This window comes from Crocodylus siamensis, chromosome 7 (genome assembly GCF_052110815.1).
Source record: "Crocodylus siamensis isolate JL-2025a chromosome 7, ASM5211081v1, whole genome shotgun sequence".
Lineage (NCBI taxonomy): Eukaryota > Metazoa > Chordata > Crocodylia > Crocodylidae > Crocodylus > Crocodylus siamensis.
In genome coordinates this window covers 21438280-21454490 of record NC_143401.1, presented here as the reverse complement: position 1 = coordinate 21454490, position 16211 = coordinate 21438280, and the positions used below count along the sequence as shown (strand labels likewise).

Sequence of the window (16211 nt, the reverse complement as noted above, 5' to 3'; positions counted from 1 at the left end):
TAGCACATTTCTGATGTCACCCACAGTTATACCAATTGATACACATACACAAATATATATACACATACTTGTGCGCACACACAGAGAAATAAAATAACAAATGCCTCGAAGCTTAATATATCAGAGGCAAGTTATGCCCTCAGATACATATACATGTGGTTTTACTACTTATCAGGCTGGAAGCCTTGTAAGTATTTAAAGACAGAAGTCCTAAATATCTTTATGCATCTTAAAAATATCTTGGTACTGTCCTTTATGCTCCATTTTTCAGTTCCACAATTTACCATGTTGTCCCACAGCAACCGATCCAATAGTTCGTAAGGGACCAGAGAGGTGCCCAGTGACATTTCTAGCCAGGAAAACTGGTGTTGAGCTGTCACGAGACATGATCCCCATCTGAAATAGACCAAAAAGACTTCCTATGAAGAAAATGTTAGAAAGTGAGTAAGAAGCAAATAATAATTATTTGTTTGGGGCTCTCTCTCTCTTTTTTTTTGTTTTTTTGCTTTGGTTTTGTCAGACTATTTGTCCTTGCAAGCACAAACATGTTCTTAAAGGGCATGTCTACACAAGATGCTTTACTCAAGATTAACACAAATTCTATGCGGTGTCACCATCTACCCATGCAGACACTCACTGTGCAGTAATTTGCTCTAATCACGAGTAATTTTGCTACCTGGAAACGCAAGTTGCAAATTTACTCAAGATTAGTTACTGCACAGTACGGCATGTGTAGATAGCCAAGCAGCAGCATATTTGCTCCTGGTCAGCTGGGCGGCAGGAGGCAGAAGATTGCTCCCTGCCCCTGGGAGTTGCCTGCTGGTGAGGTGGTCTCTGCCCTGGCAGCATAAAGCATCTAGCCAATGATCACAATTGCAGAACTGGGGCTGGGAATGGGCTAGGAACAGGCTGCGGATTCCCTGCCTAGCTGGGGGCTTTCTGTTAGTTGCCCCACTGTCAGATCAGGCAGGAGACTGGGACTTGCCCCTCCCCTGCAGCTCTTTCCAAGTCCCCTGCCCTCGACTGGGGAGGTAGGAACAGGAACTCCCTGCTGCTGGGACAGAGGGACATTGTCCTGGCCATGGCTTTGGTGGCAGAGCCCGCCCTGGCAGCAGGCAGCTTCTGGGGGCAGGGGCAATCTCCCAGCCCTCACCAGGAGATAGCTGTCTCCTGGCCTTGTGCTCCCTGCCAGCCCCTGTGCCAGCACCCAGGGGAGGCCTAGAGCTCCCCCTGGCTGCTGCAGGAGGGGTGGTGCAGGGCAGGAGGGAGCAGGAGTAGACTGCTGCCAGGAACAGCAAATCTGTTCCCATATCCCCACATGTATAGATACCTGCCTGGGGTGAGTTTACTCTAGAGTAATTTACCCTAGAGTAAACCCACTCCACAGCAATCGCACACGTAGACATGCCCAAAATTGATCAAAGGAAATTAAGAGTCATAATGGGTCATCCATCCCCAATGCCCTCATGTACCCCCATCACACCCACACACACACACACTGCTTGTATCACAGCAGGTACTGCACTGGCAGAGGTTTTGGAAATGTGTGTAGATGGGGACTCAGTTTTTGTCAAGTGCCCTAATTACTAAACTAAAGGTGGGAAGGGCCTCCTTCATTCTCAGTCAGACACAAGCAGAAGGCAAAATAGGATCACATACTGTGTGGAAATGCCAAAAACTATGGTTATGTTGCCACATATGTGCCATTTAGGCTCCTACCACATGATCACTTATGGTGTGATGGAATCTGTTCCCTGATTCTAACAAATTACACCACTACTACTTGCCAGTGCATGGGGCATGTGGGATCATGATTCCCATTTCCTTCTGAACCAGAAAGTAGAAAGCCAGGTACCCAGTGAACAATCAACCGATTGGCAGTCCCAGCCCTGGGAATTCACTGGAATGCCACCCTGATGCAGGCATGCTGATGCAGTTCCAGGAGTAGAACCACCCATTAGCTGACTTGTTGATCTCAGCTTTGGGACAGCACTAGAGATGGTTCCCAGAACTAGTGTGATCCCAAAACTGGGACCAACAATCAGCTGATTGTGGTTCTGAGCCTCAGAACCCTGCTGGGGCATGTCCCAGATTCTACCATGCAGCTTGCATTAGGCTGCATGGTTGGGACCCTGCCACATGATCAATATAGCAGTGTTTCTCAACCCATGTGTTGCGATCCAAAAATGGGTCACAAGAATATTTCAAAGGGTTGTAAACAACTGCCAGAAAAATGCACAGAAGTGTACATTTCCCCTTGCAGGCTAGCAGCATTCCAGCCTACAAGCAGCTGCTTGGGGCATGGCCAGAATGCAAGGTCATGGGAGCAGCCCCTGCAGCTGGAGGAAGGTATGGGGAACAGGGGTTGGAGGGCCAGGGCTTGGGGACTGTCGGTGTGTGTGTGCACATGCACACACATGAATGGAGAGGATGAGGGGGCAGGTGCCTGCTGGCACTGGGGGAAGGTGGCCAGATACCAAGACTGTGGCAGAGCAGGGAGGACGGGGCATTGCGGGTCAGGCACTGGCAGGGCCGGGGGGTGTTAACTAGTTAACCAAATCTTAAGTGTAATGTCTGCCAAGGCCTTAGGCACAGAAAGCAAAATATGGCTCACAGCACCCTTGGAGCCCCAACTGAAGTTCCAAGGGTAGGGTGTGGCTCATCCATTCTAGGATGAATTGCCCTTGCTTCATTAAAGTGTTTCCCATCAGAGGGAAGGAACTACAGAAGTTGAGTCTGTTGTAGCACATTGGGTATACACTGTTGCTCATGGTGTACCAAGTGCATGGTCTTATGGATTGGCAATTAGTTGGAAAAGAGAGTGAGCAACCTCTTTGGCAATCAGCCGGCCATCCACTTCATTGTAGCAGCACTTTATATCTTGGACTGTTGTAATGGAAGAACACACAGCATTGATACCAAATGAAATTTTCTCTTCTGCCATCAAGGCCATAAGCTGAGGTTGGTTGGACTCATCCTCACCTAAAATGAGAAAGCCTTTAAACTTCAAAGGAGTTATGAATTCTCAGTGCATAAGAATAAGACACACAAACATATGACAATTAGAGGCAATTATTTTAAAAAGAAAGGGCTCAGCTATAGCTTAACTAGAACTGAACCCGGACCTTAAACCTTTGCAACCCAGTGACAGCCGCATTCCAGCAAGTGTGTTACTTGAGGATATGTTTGGTTGTCTCCATTAGATACTGTTCTATGCACCTCATATAACCTCCTAGCATTTCCATGAAGTGATGAGTCCACAGACACAGGAAGGAGGTGCCTGTTGTTAGCTACTTGCTATCAAAGGGTGAACTTTTTTCTGTCCACATACTACAAGTGAATAGTTGAGCCACATTAACAAGACCTTCCTATATCCACATGATGACAGGCAGGGGATGGTTTACCCAGTGTGTTTATACTACTTTCTCTATGGTTTCTCAAGCCTTGTCCCAGAAAGCCAGTGCAGGTTACTGAATATAAAGCAGTGGTTAGTACTCTACAGTGGCTACTATCCTGCTGTAAACAGACGACTGGAGTACATCGCAGGAAACAAAAGCCTGCTGGGGATCCCAAGACAGACAGGAGACACTGACATGAAATACTTTAAATATAACTTCTGCAAGGCACTATAGCAGTATTTCAAAACCAGGCATCCTGTTTTTCTTTGAAAAGCCAAAGCTTTCTATAGCAAGCAAACATGTCACACGCCAATTTTCATTTAGCAAAGACCCCAAGTTTTCAAGTTTGGATAGAAAACTTTCAGCTGGCCCTAGCCCTTTTGATTTAGGTTGCAGCCTCAGCAGATGGATTTCATTTACTCTTCCCAAGTGGGAGATGACCCCCGCCCCCACCATGTCCACTCCTCATCACCTAATACAGAGGTAGATGGGCTTGTTTGTTGAACAAGCAGCAATCAATAAATAAAATGTACTGGAGATGCTTTGTCTGGCTGTTTAATAATTGAAGCTAACAGTATGCTTTAGTTAAAAAGCTTCTTCATTAAATGGAATGTAATGTAGTTTTCCCTTCTTCTCTCTCAGTCTTTCTCCCACCCTGTATTGCACTATCCCAAAGTCCTCTGCAATGAAGTATATGTCTGTTTCCTTTTCTGCTACACTTTGAGTAGCACCATAAATATGTATTATCTGGTCACATCTACATATCCACTTTATTGTGGAGTAGACTAATTAGCTGTAAAGTATCATTGTTGGCACATGCAACAGCATTAGGCCACAGTGAACTAATTTACACTGGTGTAAGACAGTACTATCTCACAGCAAGGTAATTTACTGCAAGTAAACGCATGTGCCAGGCAGATATGTAGACATTGCACCCGGGAGTAGATTATTCTGGCTCAAAGTACTCCAGGGTTTATTGCGTCACATTAACTGCATGTGTAAATGCACCCTCTGAGTAATAAGGTTCTTCCTTAATGTCTATCCCATGGAGATTTCAGCTTTCATCAATAACTTGATATCTACATAAAATAAAGACAATTGGTCTTGTGATTAAAACACTATTTTGGGGCTCAAGAGATCAGGGTTTGTGTTGGCTTTGCCACAGATTCCCTGTGTCCCTTGGGCTATCTACTTAGGAGCAGGTCCTTAAAGGTATTTAGGTACCTAAGGTGCAGGCAGATATCAAGGGAGATTTTCAAAAACACCTAGGAATCTAACTCCTGAAGGACATACACCTCCTTGCCTCAGCTCCCACCTGTAAAATGAGGACACTATTACTTGGTTTCTCATATCCTTGGTCTGCCCTATAAGGCTACGCAGTTTTCATGACAGGGACAGCCTCTAGCTGCATGCCTGGATGATGTCCAGCACAATGGGACACAACTGGAATATTAATAATACATATTAGTAATACAGTAAAACACAGCCATGGCAGAGGCTTAATGTTGCAGACCAGAGCCATCACGTACCTTGAAGCTGCACTGCTTGGAAACTACTGCAGTACCTTGGGCCGAGCTTGTTAATAACTTGAACAGTTTCCAGAGAGACTGGCTCATCAAGCAAGTAGGTAGGGCCAAGGCGCCAGGTCAAGGAGGATTTCTGTTTCCAAACCCATGGGGTTGCTATGTATCCATAAACATCGACAAAGGATGATGATTCCATGGAAATGCAGCCACCAGGTAAGGGTTGTAGGTACTGCATCTGTAACAGAGAGGTTCTCTCCTTGAAGCAGCTGTGTCTGGGAGCTTATTGACTCCTCCTTGCAAGGTGCTGACAGCCCTCTTCTACTGAAATCAACAGTTGCTAATGGCACCCATCACTTTGCAAGATCTAGTCCTTACTTTGTGAAAATCCCAGTTATATAAAAACTAAAATTAACAGGAGCAAGTTTTCCTATTACACAGACATTCTGGACCCAGTTCATTCCTTCTGCAAATCCAATGACAGGAAGTGATAGTACCACTCTACTAAACAAAATCACTCCTACTCTTCAACTGGATAATCCAGAGTTGGTTGCAGGGTGCCATTTAATTGCCCATTAGGTAAAATAGCATTCTGCCCTAAAACTAGTTATTTAACTGCATGACTGTTCACATGTCCTCACCAGAACTAGATAATAAGTAGATCTCTAGCAGGAAAAGTGGTGCCCAAAATGTGCTCGTGTGCTTGTAGTCTTGTGCTACTGCACAGTAGCATCATGCAGCAGCAACCACGATGCAATGCCACTGAGCAGTAGTCTCAGGCTACTGTGCAGTTAGCATCACAAAAAAGCCATTTGACAGAGCTACTGTGCAGTAATGCAGGTTACTGCCCAGTCATTTAGTACTTGTTTATACAAGTATGCTGTGCAGTAATGACTGCATAGTCAGCGTCTCATATCAATGCAGCCTATAAAGAGCATCTTACTCCCTTTTTGTAGATGTGCCACAAAATCACCTCTATTCACAGATGCTAAAAAGCATTAGAGGCAAAATCTAGGTTAAATATTTTCCTACTGCTGCTTTATCATAAAAGTATTTGATATAGTTGCAATAGTGCCGTTTAAAAATGGAATTTGGACTTCTCTCTCACTTAGCGTCCTTTGATAATCCCACCATCAGCAATAACCTGTCACACTAACTAAAGTTGAAATCCTACAGTTTACTCGATATGGCCAGATCCCTGCACCCTTAAAGACTTCAGACAGGGCTCAATGACAGGTCATGTGAATGAATTTTCAGGACTGTTGCCTGCCATTTAATAGCCCACCTTTTTTTTTTATTATTTAATTTTAATTAAATCAGCCTTGTGGCTAGCTACTAGGAAAATCTAGTAAACAGGGACTGTGTCAGGAATATGACCAGGATGTAAAAGCAGCAGGACAACAGAAAAAGCTGCCTGGGGAAGTTGGACAGGGGACTGGATTGGATGGAATACAGGTTCTGCATTCCTGAAATCCTACTCCTAGATGCATCCTTTGCCCTGTGCTTTCCACTTCCCTTTCTGTGTAAAGAAAAAAAATCCTACAGCATGTTCTTACATAAGAGACAATAACTGGGACAAAATGTTTATTTATTAAAGGCTTGTTTTATTTATTATGGATTGTTTCACTATATGATAAACACATTTGCTGTGAATTCTGTAATCAATTTCAGTGTTCAAGTTTTATTGATGACTTTCAGTCTCATCTGAATGAAATCTTAATTTAATTTGCCTTCATTCATGGAATAGATATAGGTCCCACAAGGCATTAAAGAGACTGATAGTATTGGGAAAAATATTTGGAAGTGAACAGATTGCTTCTGCAAACATAACTCAGAGCACTTCATGTGCATTACAACTGATTTAAAATTTAAGAAGAAACCAAAGTTAGGAGGACTACATGACAGTTCAAAGGGTCTGCATTAGAAATGGTTTTCATTTTCCATCCCACCAGCCTGAAAAACTCAAAAATCAAACGTGCAGCCTGAAAGCATCTTGAAGTGACTAAAAATCATGAAGTGAAAAACATAATAAATTTAAGGCTTTCTTTATTTGCCTATAGTATCTGTTTTTGGGGTGTGTTTGGGTCACATTTCCAAAATCTGTCTCACAATCAAGCAAGCTAGAAACAAGGAAATTACTTACCATTAAGTGTGTGAAAGGCAAGAACTTCTTAGGGTGATATCTTTTATTGGACCAGCTATGTATCGAGATAAAGCTGGGATAAATCCTTGCCTCTCACCTAATTTCTGGACCATCACAGCTACAACATTACTCTGACACTCTTACATAAGCAGTAAGTGGAATTCTTTGAGATGTAGTGTCCACATAAACAGTCTCCCTTGTGGGTGTGACTCACCTGGACCAGATATTTTCTGTCTTAGCAGTACCCATATGGCACACACTAGCCCTATCTTCCTTCCCACCTCCTGCTGAGTGAATAAAAGATAGAACACACTTCCCGCTCCTTGGTTTCCTCTCAGCTATGGAGCCCTCTCTTGCATTTGACTCCAAGGAAAAGAGGAATGCAGTCAGAATTCAAATGTTGGGACATCACATCTCAAAACACTCCACCTACTGACAAGTAGGTTCATTTTCTCTTTTGAGTAACAGTATACATACACATTTGCTCTTGTAGGTGACTCCAAGCCAATGTCCATATATACCTGGAGGTGGCCATTGGAGTCCTGAAACAAATAGCAAATGGAGTGCCCACATGCATATGAGAAAGGATCTCATTCTGCCCTACCTTTTGATATAAAATATGACAATGGTGTTATCTGTCTTCATCTGGACATGTTATCTTTGACTGTACAAATTCTCAGCACTACTCCAAGTTCTAATACACTGATATAAAGGCTCATCTCCTCCAGCAACCAGAGTTCCTGCACCTGGTGATCACTGGAATGTGTTTTTCACCCTCAGAGAGACATATTCATCATTATATTAACAGACAGGTGGAGAAAGGTGAACAACATTCCTCTGCATGGGACCATATGAGGGAAGACAGTGCCTAGATTGGAAATGTGATAATTTTGTCCAAGGAGTCACTGGAAGGTAAAACATCCCAGCTTACAAGCCCCTAAAGTGAAGTGTAACATGCGGTGTCACAAAGTTGCAAGAGGCTACGTGCCTATGGATGGGCAGGCAAAATCTTACTATCTTCATAGGATTCTTTCTGACTGAAGGGATTGAGCTCCGTTGGCAACTGGAATCAATCCTCCAGGAGATAAGCCCTCATTTTCACAGGATTCAGAGTAGCTCCTATGGAAAAGTCTCTGCCTTGGGACTATGGAGTGGGCTCAAGTACACCAGGGGTGAAACAACTAAGGTAACTAACATCATTATAAGAATGATACTCTGCCAATGCCAATTCTAAGCTGGGTACCTGCACAAGCTGTGCCAATGGGCTGGATGACAGCATGTCAGGAGACAGTGCTGAATAGTACAGGAAAATATTCTTCATTTGAGAAAGAGAAGGATATGCAGAACTTGACAGTGTATCAGCCATGGTCTCTTAGCACTGAGGTCAGAAAGTACCAAAGAGAAGGACATGAGGAACTACCCTACGAAGGACAGACATCTTTTAAGGTCTCAGGAAGCTCCAGACTTAGCACAGAGGTGAAACACTGATTGGGTGCAAAAGGATGAAGAGACATGTGTAGACAAAATGAGAGGTGCGTGCACACAACACTTTAAAACGGGTTAAACGCTTTTGCAACACTTCAATGGTGTCAGTGTTTTTGCGCATTAATTCCAGCCGCTATAGGAAATTCGGTGGCGTAATGCACCTTGAATGACTCAGGGCACAGCAAACTAAAACTCCTCCATGGAGTTTTAATTTGCTGCCCCTACAGCTGCAAAGCAAAGCACTGGGCTCTATACAGCTCCATGGCTCTGCAGGAAGCCCTTCAGGCAGCAACCCGGGAAGGCAGGCTCCACCCAAGAAAAGCAGCGAGCCTGATCTTTTTGTTTCCCCCCCCGGAGCCTGCCTGCCTGCCTGCCTGAGCTGCGCAGGGGCCCAATGCTTCCCTCCACAGCTTCAGTGCCCCCCGCGACCACCTGAGCCAGGTGCTTGTAGGCAGGTGCCACCCGAGGGGGAGCCACTGCCGCCGCAGAAAGAAGCACCAGCCCGTCTCGCAGCCCAGGGGCCACTCCACCCACCAGCATTTTGCCCTCCCCTCCCCACTGGAGAGGCAGGTAAGTCAGCAGGGTGTGTACATGACATGGGGTTTTAATCAGCCCTAAATTGAAGTGGTGTTTTTTAAAACCCACCACTTCAATTTAGGGCCCCTGTTTCATCTACACACGCCCAAGACCCTCTTCTTATTCACAGCTGATAAGGGGTTCAGACCTATTTTTCTTTGGCCTTATGATGGCCTGTGAAGCTAGTGCAAAGCCAACAAATCTGGCTCCTAGAAAATGTGAAGTTCTGCATTAAACCCCTGAGAAAAGAACTTCCTGAGCCAAGATAGTGTGACAGTCAAAGCGCCCAGGTCTTTTAAACCTCACCTATCCATCCTGTCAGCTCTAAGGTCTCAGGCCTTTTCTCTCCTTTTAGAACCTGATGGGTAAAGGAAGTCAGCTACGAATCAATGAGCCAAAGATGAGTCGATTACATTGTGGATCTGCTTCCGACTGGCGATCTCCCTTTGAAACACTAAAGGAACTTTTCCAGTATCAACTTTGCCAACACCAAGGTTGACTCAGGTCAGCACAGGGATCCAGCGTTGGCTGTTCAGTGCTACAAGGAAGATCTTGACCATGGATCTAAGGCCAAACAAAGGACCTCTGTAGGAAGAGCCTTAATTACTCCTCCTTGTAGCTTTGGTCTGAAGGATCAATATGAGGCTTTCCCAGACAGAGGAGACATCTCGTACAGCCATCTGTTGCCAGAATCAGACTGTCACAGGAGGGTCACAGAGGAAATCATAGATAACATGGGGAATCTGAATTCTTGGTTGAGGCAATCTCTTTTATTAGATCAACTGGATATTTGCAAAAAAACAGTCTATTTGCTAGCTTCTGGACACACCCACCCTTCTTCAGCCATAGCAGAGTACAAAGATGGTAAAATTTCTCCTAGCTGGAAATAAAATTCATATTTCACAGGAGAGCTGAAAGGTGTTATAAGATCTATTCATTGGAAAAGTTAATTTTGTGCAAATTAGGCTCAGATAAAAGCTAGACCAGTCTTCTATTTACCTCAAAGTTGTTTGATGGCAAGCAGGATACTGACTTATGCTTCCCTCTGGTTATGATGTTTCATATTTCACAGGAGGATGGGCTGATGGAAGGCTGTCTTGGGCAAGGAATTGATCTTGTGTTGAGGCAGCTCTGTGAACTTGCATTTGGCTCAAAACAACAGGCTGGAGCAGTTGTATCAGCTTTTAGTTTTCAAGATGGTGAATTTTGCTTCCTTTTTGTAAAATTATGAAGTTTATGAGGAAGCTTAAGATGAAGACAGTGTCAAGATCAACTCACTATATGCTCAGAAAGACTGGTTCCAAAGTGGGACCAGAAAGCAGTTAGGACACCAACCAGTCTGAAATGGTGGTGCCCTGTGGCGTTTTTAGATTTACATGTTTATGCAAAAAGTGATGGGTCACCTGGTTACAAACTTGAGGGAAAATTCTCAGCTTTTCTTCCTAGGATGGTGAAGCAGCAGCATACAAACTGAATAAAAAGGGAGCGGGGGTAACCTTACGATTTAGAAAAGGTTTCTTAGTACCTGGGTATCTGCTTTGCTCCATAAGACCTAAGCTGCTCAGAGTCTCACCAGTGCTCTGTCTCTCACAGAGGTTGAGAATAACTGAGAAATAGGAACAGTGTACTGCCTTCTTCCCTTTTAGCATGGGGCATGAGAGCAAGAGCTGGAGGACACCCTCCCAGTACTGCTAAGGCAAAGCCTTGAATTGAGGGCCCAAGATGAGAGAGACACGCACAAGTGAGAATGACTCTGTGGACAATTAATAGAAAGAGAACTTACTTTTCTAAATTAAAAGCCAAGATTCTAATATAACATCAAGACTCCAGGAAGTGATGACCTATTGAAAACACTAAGCACTGCAAGTCTTGCGATGAAATTATGAGAATTAGTATTTGGGCAGTTTCTAAACCTCTTTTTGAATAATCTGACACCACAGCAGATTGTTTCATTGCGAGAAGCAGGCAGAGGATGAATGGAAAAATCACACTGGTGAAGAGATATGATAACCTCAGCACTTGAGCATCTGAGCTTTGAAAGTCAAGATCCTCAACAATCCCAAAGATTGTCCACTCTTTTTAAGATCTCTCACATTTGACACCCAAAAATCACTCCACATTTTTTTTTAAATGTGGACCTAAGGGTACATCTACACTGTAATCCAAAGACGTGGCTGCAGACTAGACCATACCCCTGGCAGCTTTCTGCTACCTAGCATGGGGGCTGCTAACACAGTAGTCAACGCGCACAGGGCTCAGCATGGGCTAGGTGCCTAAATATCTGGCTAACTTCTTGAGAGGATTTTGTGGACTCTGCGTTGAACTCCACGTTGTTGTGACTACATTGCTTTCAGTACCCAAACAAGCCAATGTACAGCTAATTTGGATGTATTATGCACATTCAAACTGCTGTGCAGAGATATCCTAAGATCCCGGACAGATGAACACAGGTCCCAGAGTAATTTACAATGGTTTTGTACTTCACTGAAAATTGCAACAGGATGAGGCATAGACAGACATGCAGCTACTATTCAGTAGGTGGTTATAACTGTGCCTGACTGCTAGGTGGCAGGGAGTAAAGATGCATTGGCCTTAAACTGCTATTCTGGGATAGGTGCAGACAGACTAAACCTAAACCAGTGTAAATTATACCGGTGCAGTTTTACCCTTGATTTTCTGAGGGAAAATTCTCTCCCATTCTGGTTAAAGGGGATGCATCATATTTGCTACTTGAATATGCTGGTGTATTACTGATTATAGCAATGACAATGTGGTGTCTCGCCAAGCCCCAAGTGCCTAAGTATTCAGGCAATTTGCATCTTTAGTTTAATACCATACCCTCCGGTGTATATGGAGAGTATACAAAGCACATGTAGTTTCCTAGCTGAAGCAACCAAAACAAGAAAATTCAAACAGTCACCTGTCAAGAATATTTACCTTAGCAGAGCCAAGCATCTGTCCATTTATATAAGCTGATACAATGCAGTTCCTCTTCATTTCTTTAGCAACAGTCACTACAAGGTGATGCCACTGCCCAGTGACTAGCAGTTTGCCACAGCCAAACTGGACTTGCACTGGGGCCACAGAGGGAGCTGGGACTTCACCTTCAGGTTCCATGATGTCTGCAAAAACCAAAACAGGGGCTGTCAGACAAATCAGGGGCTACCTCTTACTGTGTGTTTACCCAAGACCTGGCATCACTGGACCTCAATTCTGACAGGAGCCTTTGGCAATAAATGGTGGTAATAATAATAATAGTGAAATCTTTTCATTTGTACAGTTCAAGCTTTTTTAAAAATAAAAAATAGATGTCAATATCATTTTCTCCGTTTCACAGTATCATTTTCCCCTTTCTCTATGGGAAACTGAGCCATAAAAGTGACTTGTCAAGGTCTCCCAGTGGACCAGTATCAAAGTTAGGAACAGAGCACATTTGCAGACTCCCAGTCAACATTGCATTCACCAGACTGCACTGGCTATGGAACATAATTAATAATAAAATTGAGGCATAGAAAATTGATGCAACTGGCACAATGTTGTATACAGATTGAGCAGAAGAGCCAGAAGTAAGACTCGGACATTTATCTTAAAGTTTGCTAGGAAAGGGAAGGGATGAAGAAATATACACACACTAAAATACTGGAGTTCTATCATCAAGACCTGATACTTGGATCTGAGACAGGATCTGGATAACAAGAGGCTATTCACATGCCATATATTCAAAGTGTTACTCAGTGCTTTTCTAGCAAACTGAGGAGAGGAATACAGATACTGTAAATACACAAAATACCCATTTCATTCGCAATGATATTTCACTCCAAACAACACAGAGTGCTACCAACTGCAATTAGTGCTGCTGTTCTGTAAGTAAAACTCTAAAAATTATGCACAAAGAATATAAATGGAACACCAAACAGAATCAATATAAATTTTCATGTGAGTTCCTATCAATCAGAGCTGGGCAGGTGATAATTCTCCAGGTTTTAGGATATTCCAGCTGGTGAAGTACAGTGTGATTGGCCTCTGCACCAGCTCTGGTACAGGAACTGGGAAAAGGGATTGTAGTACTTCCATGCTTTTATTAACTCAGTTGAGAGGTACAATGATAGTTGAACACATTGCTGATTACCATCAGAGAGATACTCCTCCTACAAAAAGGGCTAACTTTACTATGATTAGCACTTAACACATGTTTTACTGCTTGAATGTGCAGCTACTCATGTATTAAGTTAACATATCCTAAGTATCCTAAGGTCCTTATCCCTTACCTTTTCCCTATTTGTCCCTTAAGATCAACAGTTCTCCACATTTTTTACTCAAGGAACTGCTCCATAACTTTTTCTGAATTTAGCAGCACCCTCTGTGGATGCAGGCAAATGGAGCTGCTCCTTTTCTGCATGCAACAGAGACATACCCCCCCACTCTTTATCTTGATGCATGATGCCCACCAGGCACCCCTCACCCACCAGGAAACAGGGGCAGTGAGGACACTTATTTTATCTTGTCTGCAGTGGAAGCATTGCCAGTATGGGCTCTTAGGCAGACCAGCAGCAACCTCATGGCAAGCATTCATCAGGGCAGGCTGCAGCAGAGTGCCCCCTCCTGTCACAGCCACCTCCCAGTCTGGCCCCACATGGTGTCTCCCAGAAACAGAGGTGCAACAGGGCAGTTCCACATGGTGGCACTGGTAGGACAAAACCCTTAAAAGGATCTTACGACATTCCAATGTGTCACAGCACCTCAGCTTAGGGCCGCTGTTTTAGACCAAAGCAACTAGTTCATAGTAACTCCCAATTCCAAAGGCTCTTTGCAGAAAAAGAGGTTGCAATTTCCTTTTCAAATCAAAGTGGAAATTCAATCTTTAGAACCTCTACTTTTTTCTCCAAATGATTGAGACCCTGTAGGGACCACAGAATGGCTGAGGAACACCTTACCCAATGGCTGGAACTCTGTTTCCTCTGTAGAGATGATTAAGGAGTGGTTTTGGGGAGAAAAGCTCACTGAAAAACAGACAAACTCCTGCTCTGTCCTTGACATATGTCGCACCACACTAAGGAATCGGATTGGGTGGGTATCATATGCCAAACCAAACCTGCTGACCAGGAACCAGGAGGAGAAAGTCAGGCCACCAAGAGGAGGAAACAATCGGGCACCTGTGGTCAAGAAAGAAAATGGATATAAAGGCTCTGGTTCCCCCATTCTCAGCAAGATCTTGCCTTTTTTATCTGAAAATCTCAAAGAGTATTGGTCCAATCTCACTGCAGAAGTTCAGAAGTTCCAAGGCATGTTTGTGGAAGAAGCAACCATGGACTCTATAAGTGCTTCAAATCCTATTTCCCTGCTCCAGTAATGAGCCCTTTATCCAAGACAATACTGGAAAAGCATCTCACAGAAGCACCCAGATCCAAAACTGAAAATAAGCATTCTCTAATTTACCAAATTCAGATGTTCAGAGGTGGACAAATATTCCTAGCCACATTTCCAATAATTTTGTCCTATGTGGTTCTAAATGTCTCTTTTTCCCCTGAGAGACTATTGTGCAATTTAACAAAATTCACTTGGTAAGACATTCATTTATCCTTTTAACAACTGCCTCTCATGTTGCAGCTTGGCCCATGGTAGAGAAATGCTCAGAGCTGGGTCTGAGCACAGAGGTGGAAAACAGTCTGTGACCACCTCTGGCTAACACTGAATGCTTGAGGTTCTCCAAAGGGCATAAATGAAACAGAAGGCACTTACCTTGTCCAACTCCTCCTGAGATGGATTGTTCGGTATTGGGGCCCAAAACAGTGGCAAGCGTGGGGAGGAATAAACAACTACAAAAAACAAAGGACACTGCTTAGCGGAAATTCAAACACTTCTCAATGGGCCTCCACTAGCCTGATCCTGAACTCATTTTACCTGCAACTGTCCTAATTAATACAATCCAGTAGGACTGCATTCTCAGAAAATAGGGCTCTAAATTGAAAATTTTAAGAACATGAACAAATTCTCATGGTAGGGTTGGAGTGTTGCTGCAGCTGTGATGGTCCAAGAAATGTCCAAGAGGCAAGGCTTTATACCAGCTTTCAGGCATCTGGGCTGCCTATACATATGGCCGTTGGCGTTTTATTGAGAACACTGCAGCATTGCTGCAGCATCACAAGAATTAAGCCCCCACTCATTTAAAAATGGCCACAGGGCACTTTAAATAAACCTCACTGAATGAGGTTTAGATAAAGCATCATGGCCATTTTTAAACATGTGAGGGCTTAATATATGTGGCGTTGCAGCATTTCAATTAAAGTGGGCACCAGGGAACTGCTCTAATTAAAATGCCCCTCTCAGCCTCCAACCCCTGAGCACGTGTATAGGCAGCCCTGGTGCCCTTCCTTGGATCTAAAGAAGTAACAGACACAGGCTGAGCTAAATTTAGATCACCCTGGGTTTGCTTCCCTTTTACACCTGAGGAAGGATACCAGATGCCCAAAAGTTTATCCAACAGTTCTTCAAACTTTCTGTGCTATCATTGAAGTGGGCAGGCAGAGTTGTGTACCACCACTTAGGCCACATGTGGAGTATGGATAGGGGTATAGGTTCAGCTCAGAGAAGAGCTGAAGGACTCTCTTTAGCCCAAACCAGAAGCTTGAAAACACTGTAGAACAGCAATAAAAGAAGGATCAGTGATACCCGTAGCCCTCTGCTGACATGTCGAACTCCATAAAGGATGGAGCCAAGGAAGTGTTGGGCAGCTGGAAGTTCCGTGGTGACGTCATGGAAATGAGACTCATCGCTGTTTGGAGAGCCACAGCAGACCCCCTGTGCACCCAAGGTGAGTTGGTGCCTGGTGGAGGAACTGCACTTTTGTCCGACGTGACTACTTCTAAACCTACAACAACAATGCAGGGCATTACCTGGTGCTCAATACTACACAGTGGCTTTTTTCAGCAGTCTTCTTCTCAACTTCATATCCAACATAGAAAAGATAGGAAACCCTGGGTACGTCTATATTGTGTCCCCAGCGTGTCCCAGAAGGGATTCCCCCAAGCATGCCTTCCTAGCAGCTCCCACACATACATGTCAAATTTCAAAATGCAGAGGTGGAGC

General features: G+C 44.0%; 1 protein-coding gene across 1 annotated transcript in view; it reads right to left on the bottom strand.

Annotated features, from left to right (window-relative positions):
• The window catches only part of WDFY4 (WDFY family member 4), a 291265-nt gene that overhangs the window by 200854 nt on the left and 74200 nt on the right, over positions 1 to 16211 (bottom strand). Inside the window, exons 15-21 of the mRNA XM_090058037.1 lie at positions 15795 to 15993; positions 14865 to 14941; positions 14060 to 14278; positions 12063 to 12247; positions 4928 to 5159; positions 2831 to 2982; positions 285 to 396 (exon numbers count right to left, since the gene is read on the bottom strand). Coding sequence (XP_089914163.1) covers positions 285 to 396; positions 2831 to 2982; positions 4928 to 5159; positions 12063 to 12247; positions 14060 to 14278; positions 14865 to 14941; positions 15795 to 15993 — 1176 coding nt within the window. The remainder of the gene's footprint in view (positions 1 to 284; positions 397 to 2830; positions 2983 to 4927; positions 5160 to 12062; positions 12248 to 14059; positions 14279 to 14864; positions 14942 to 15794; positions 15994 to 16211) is intronic.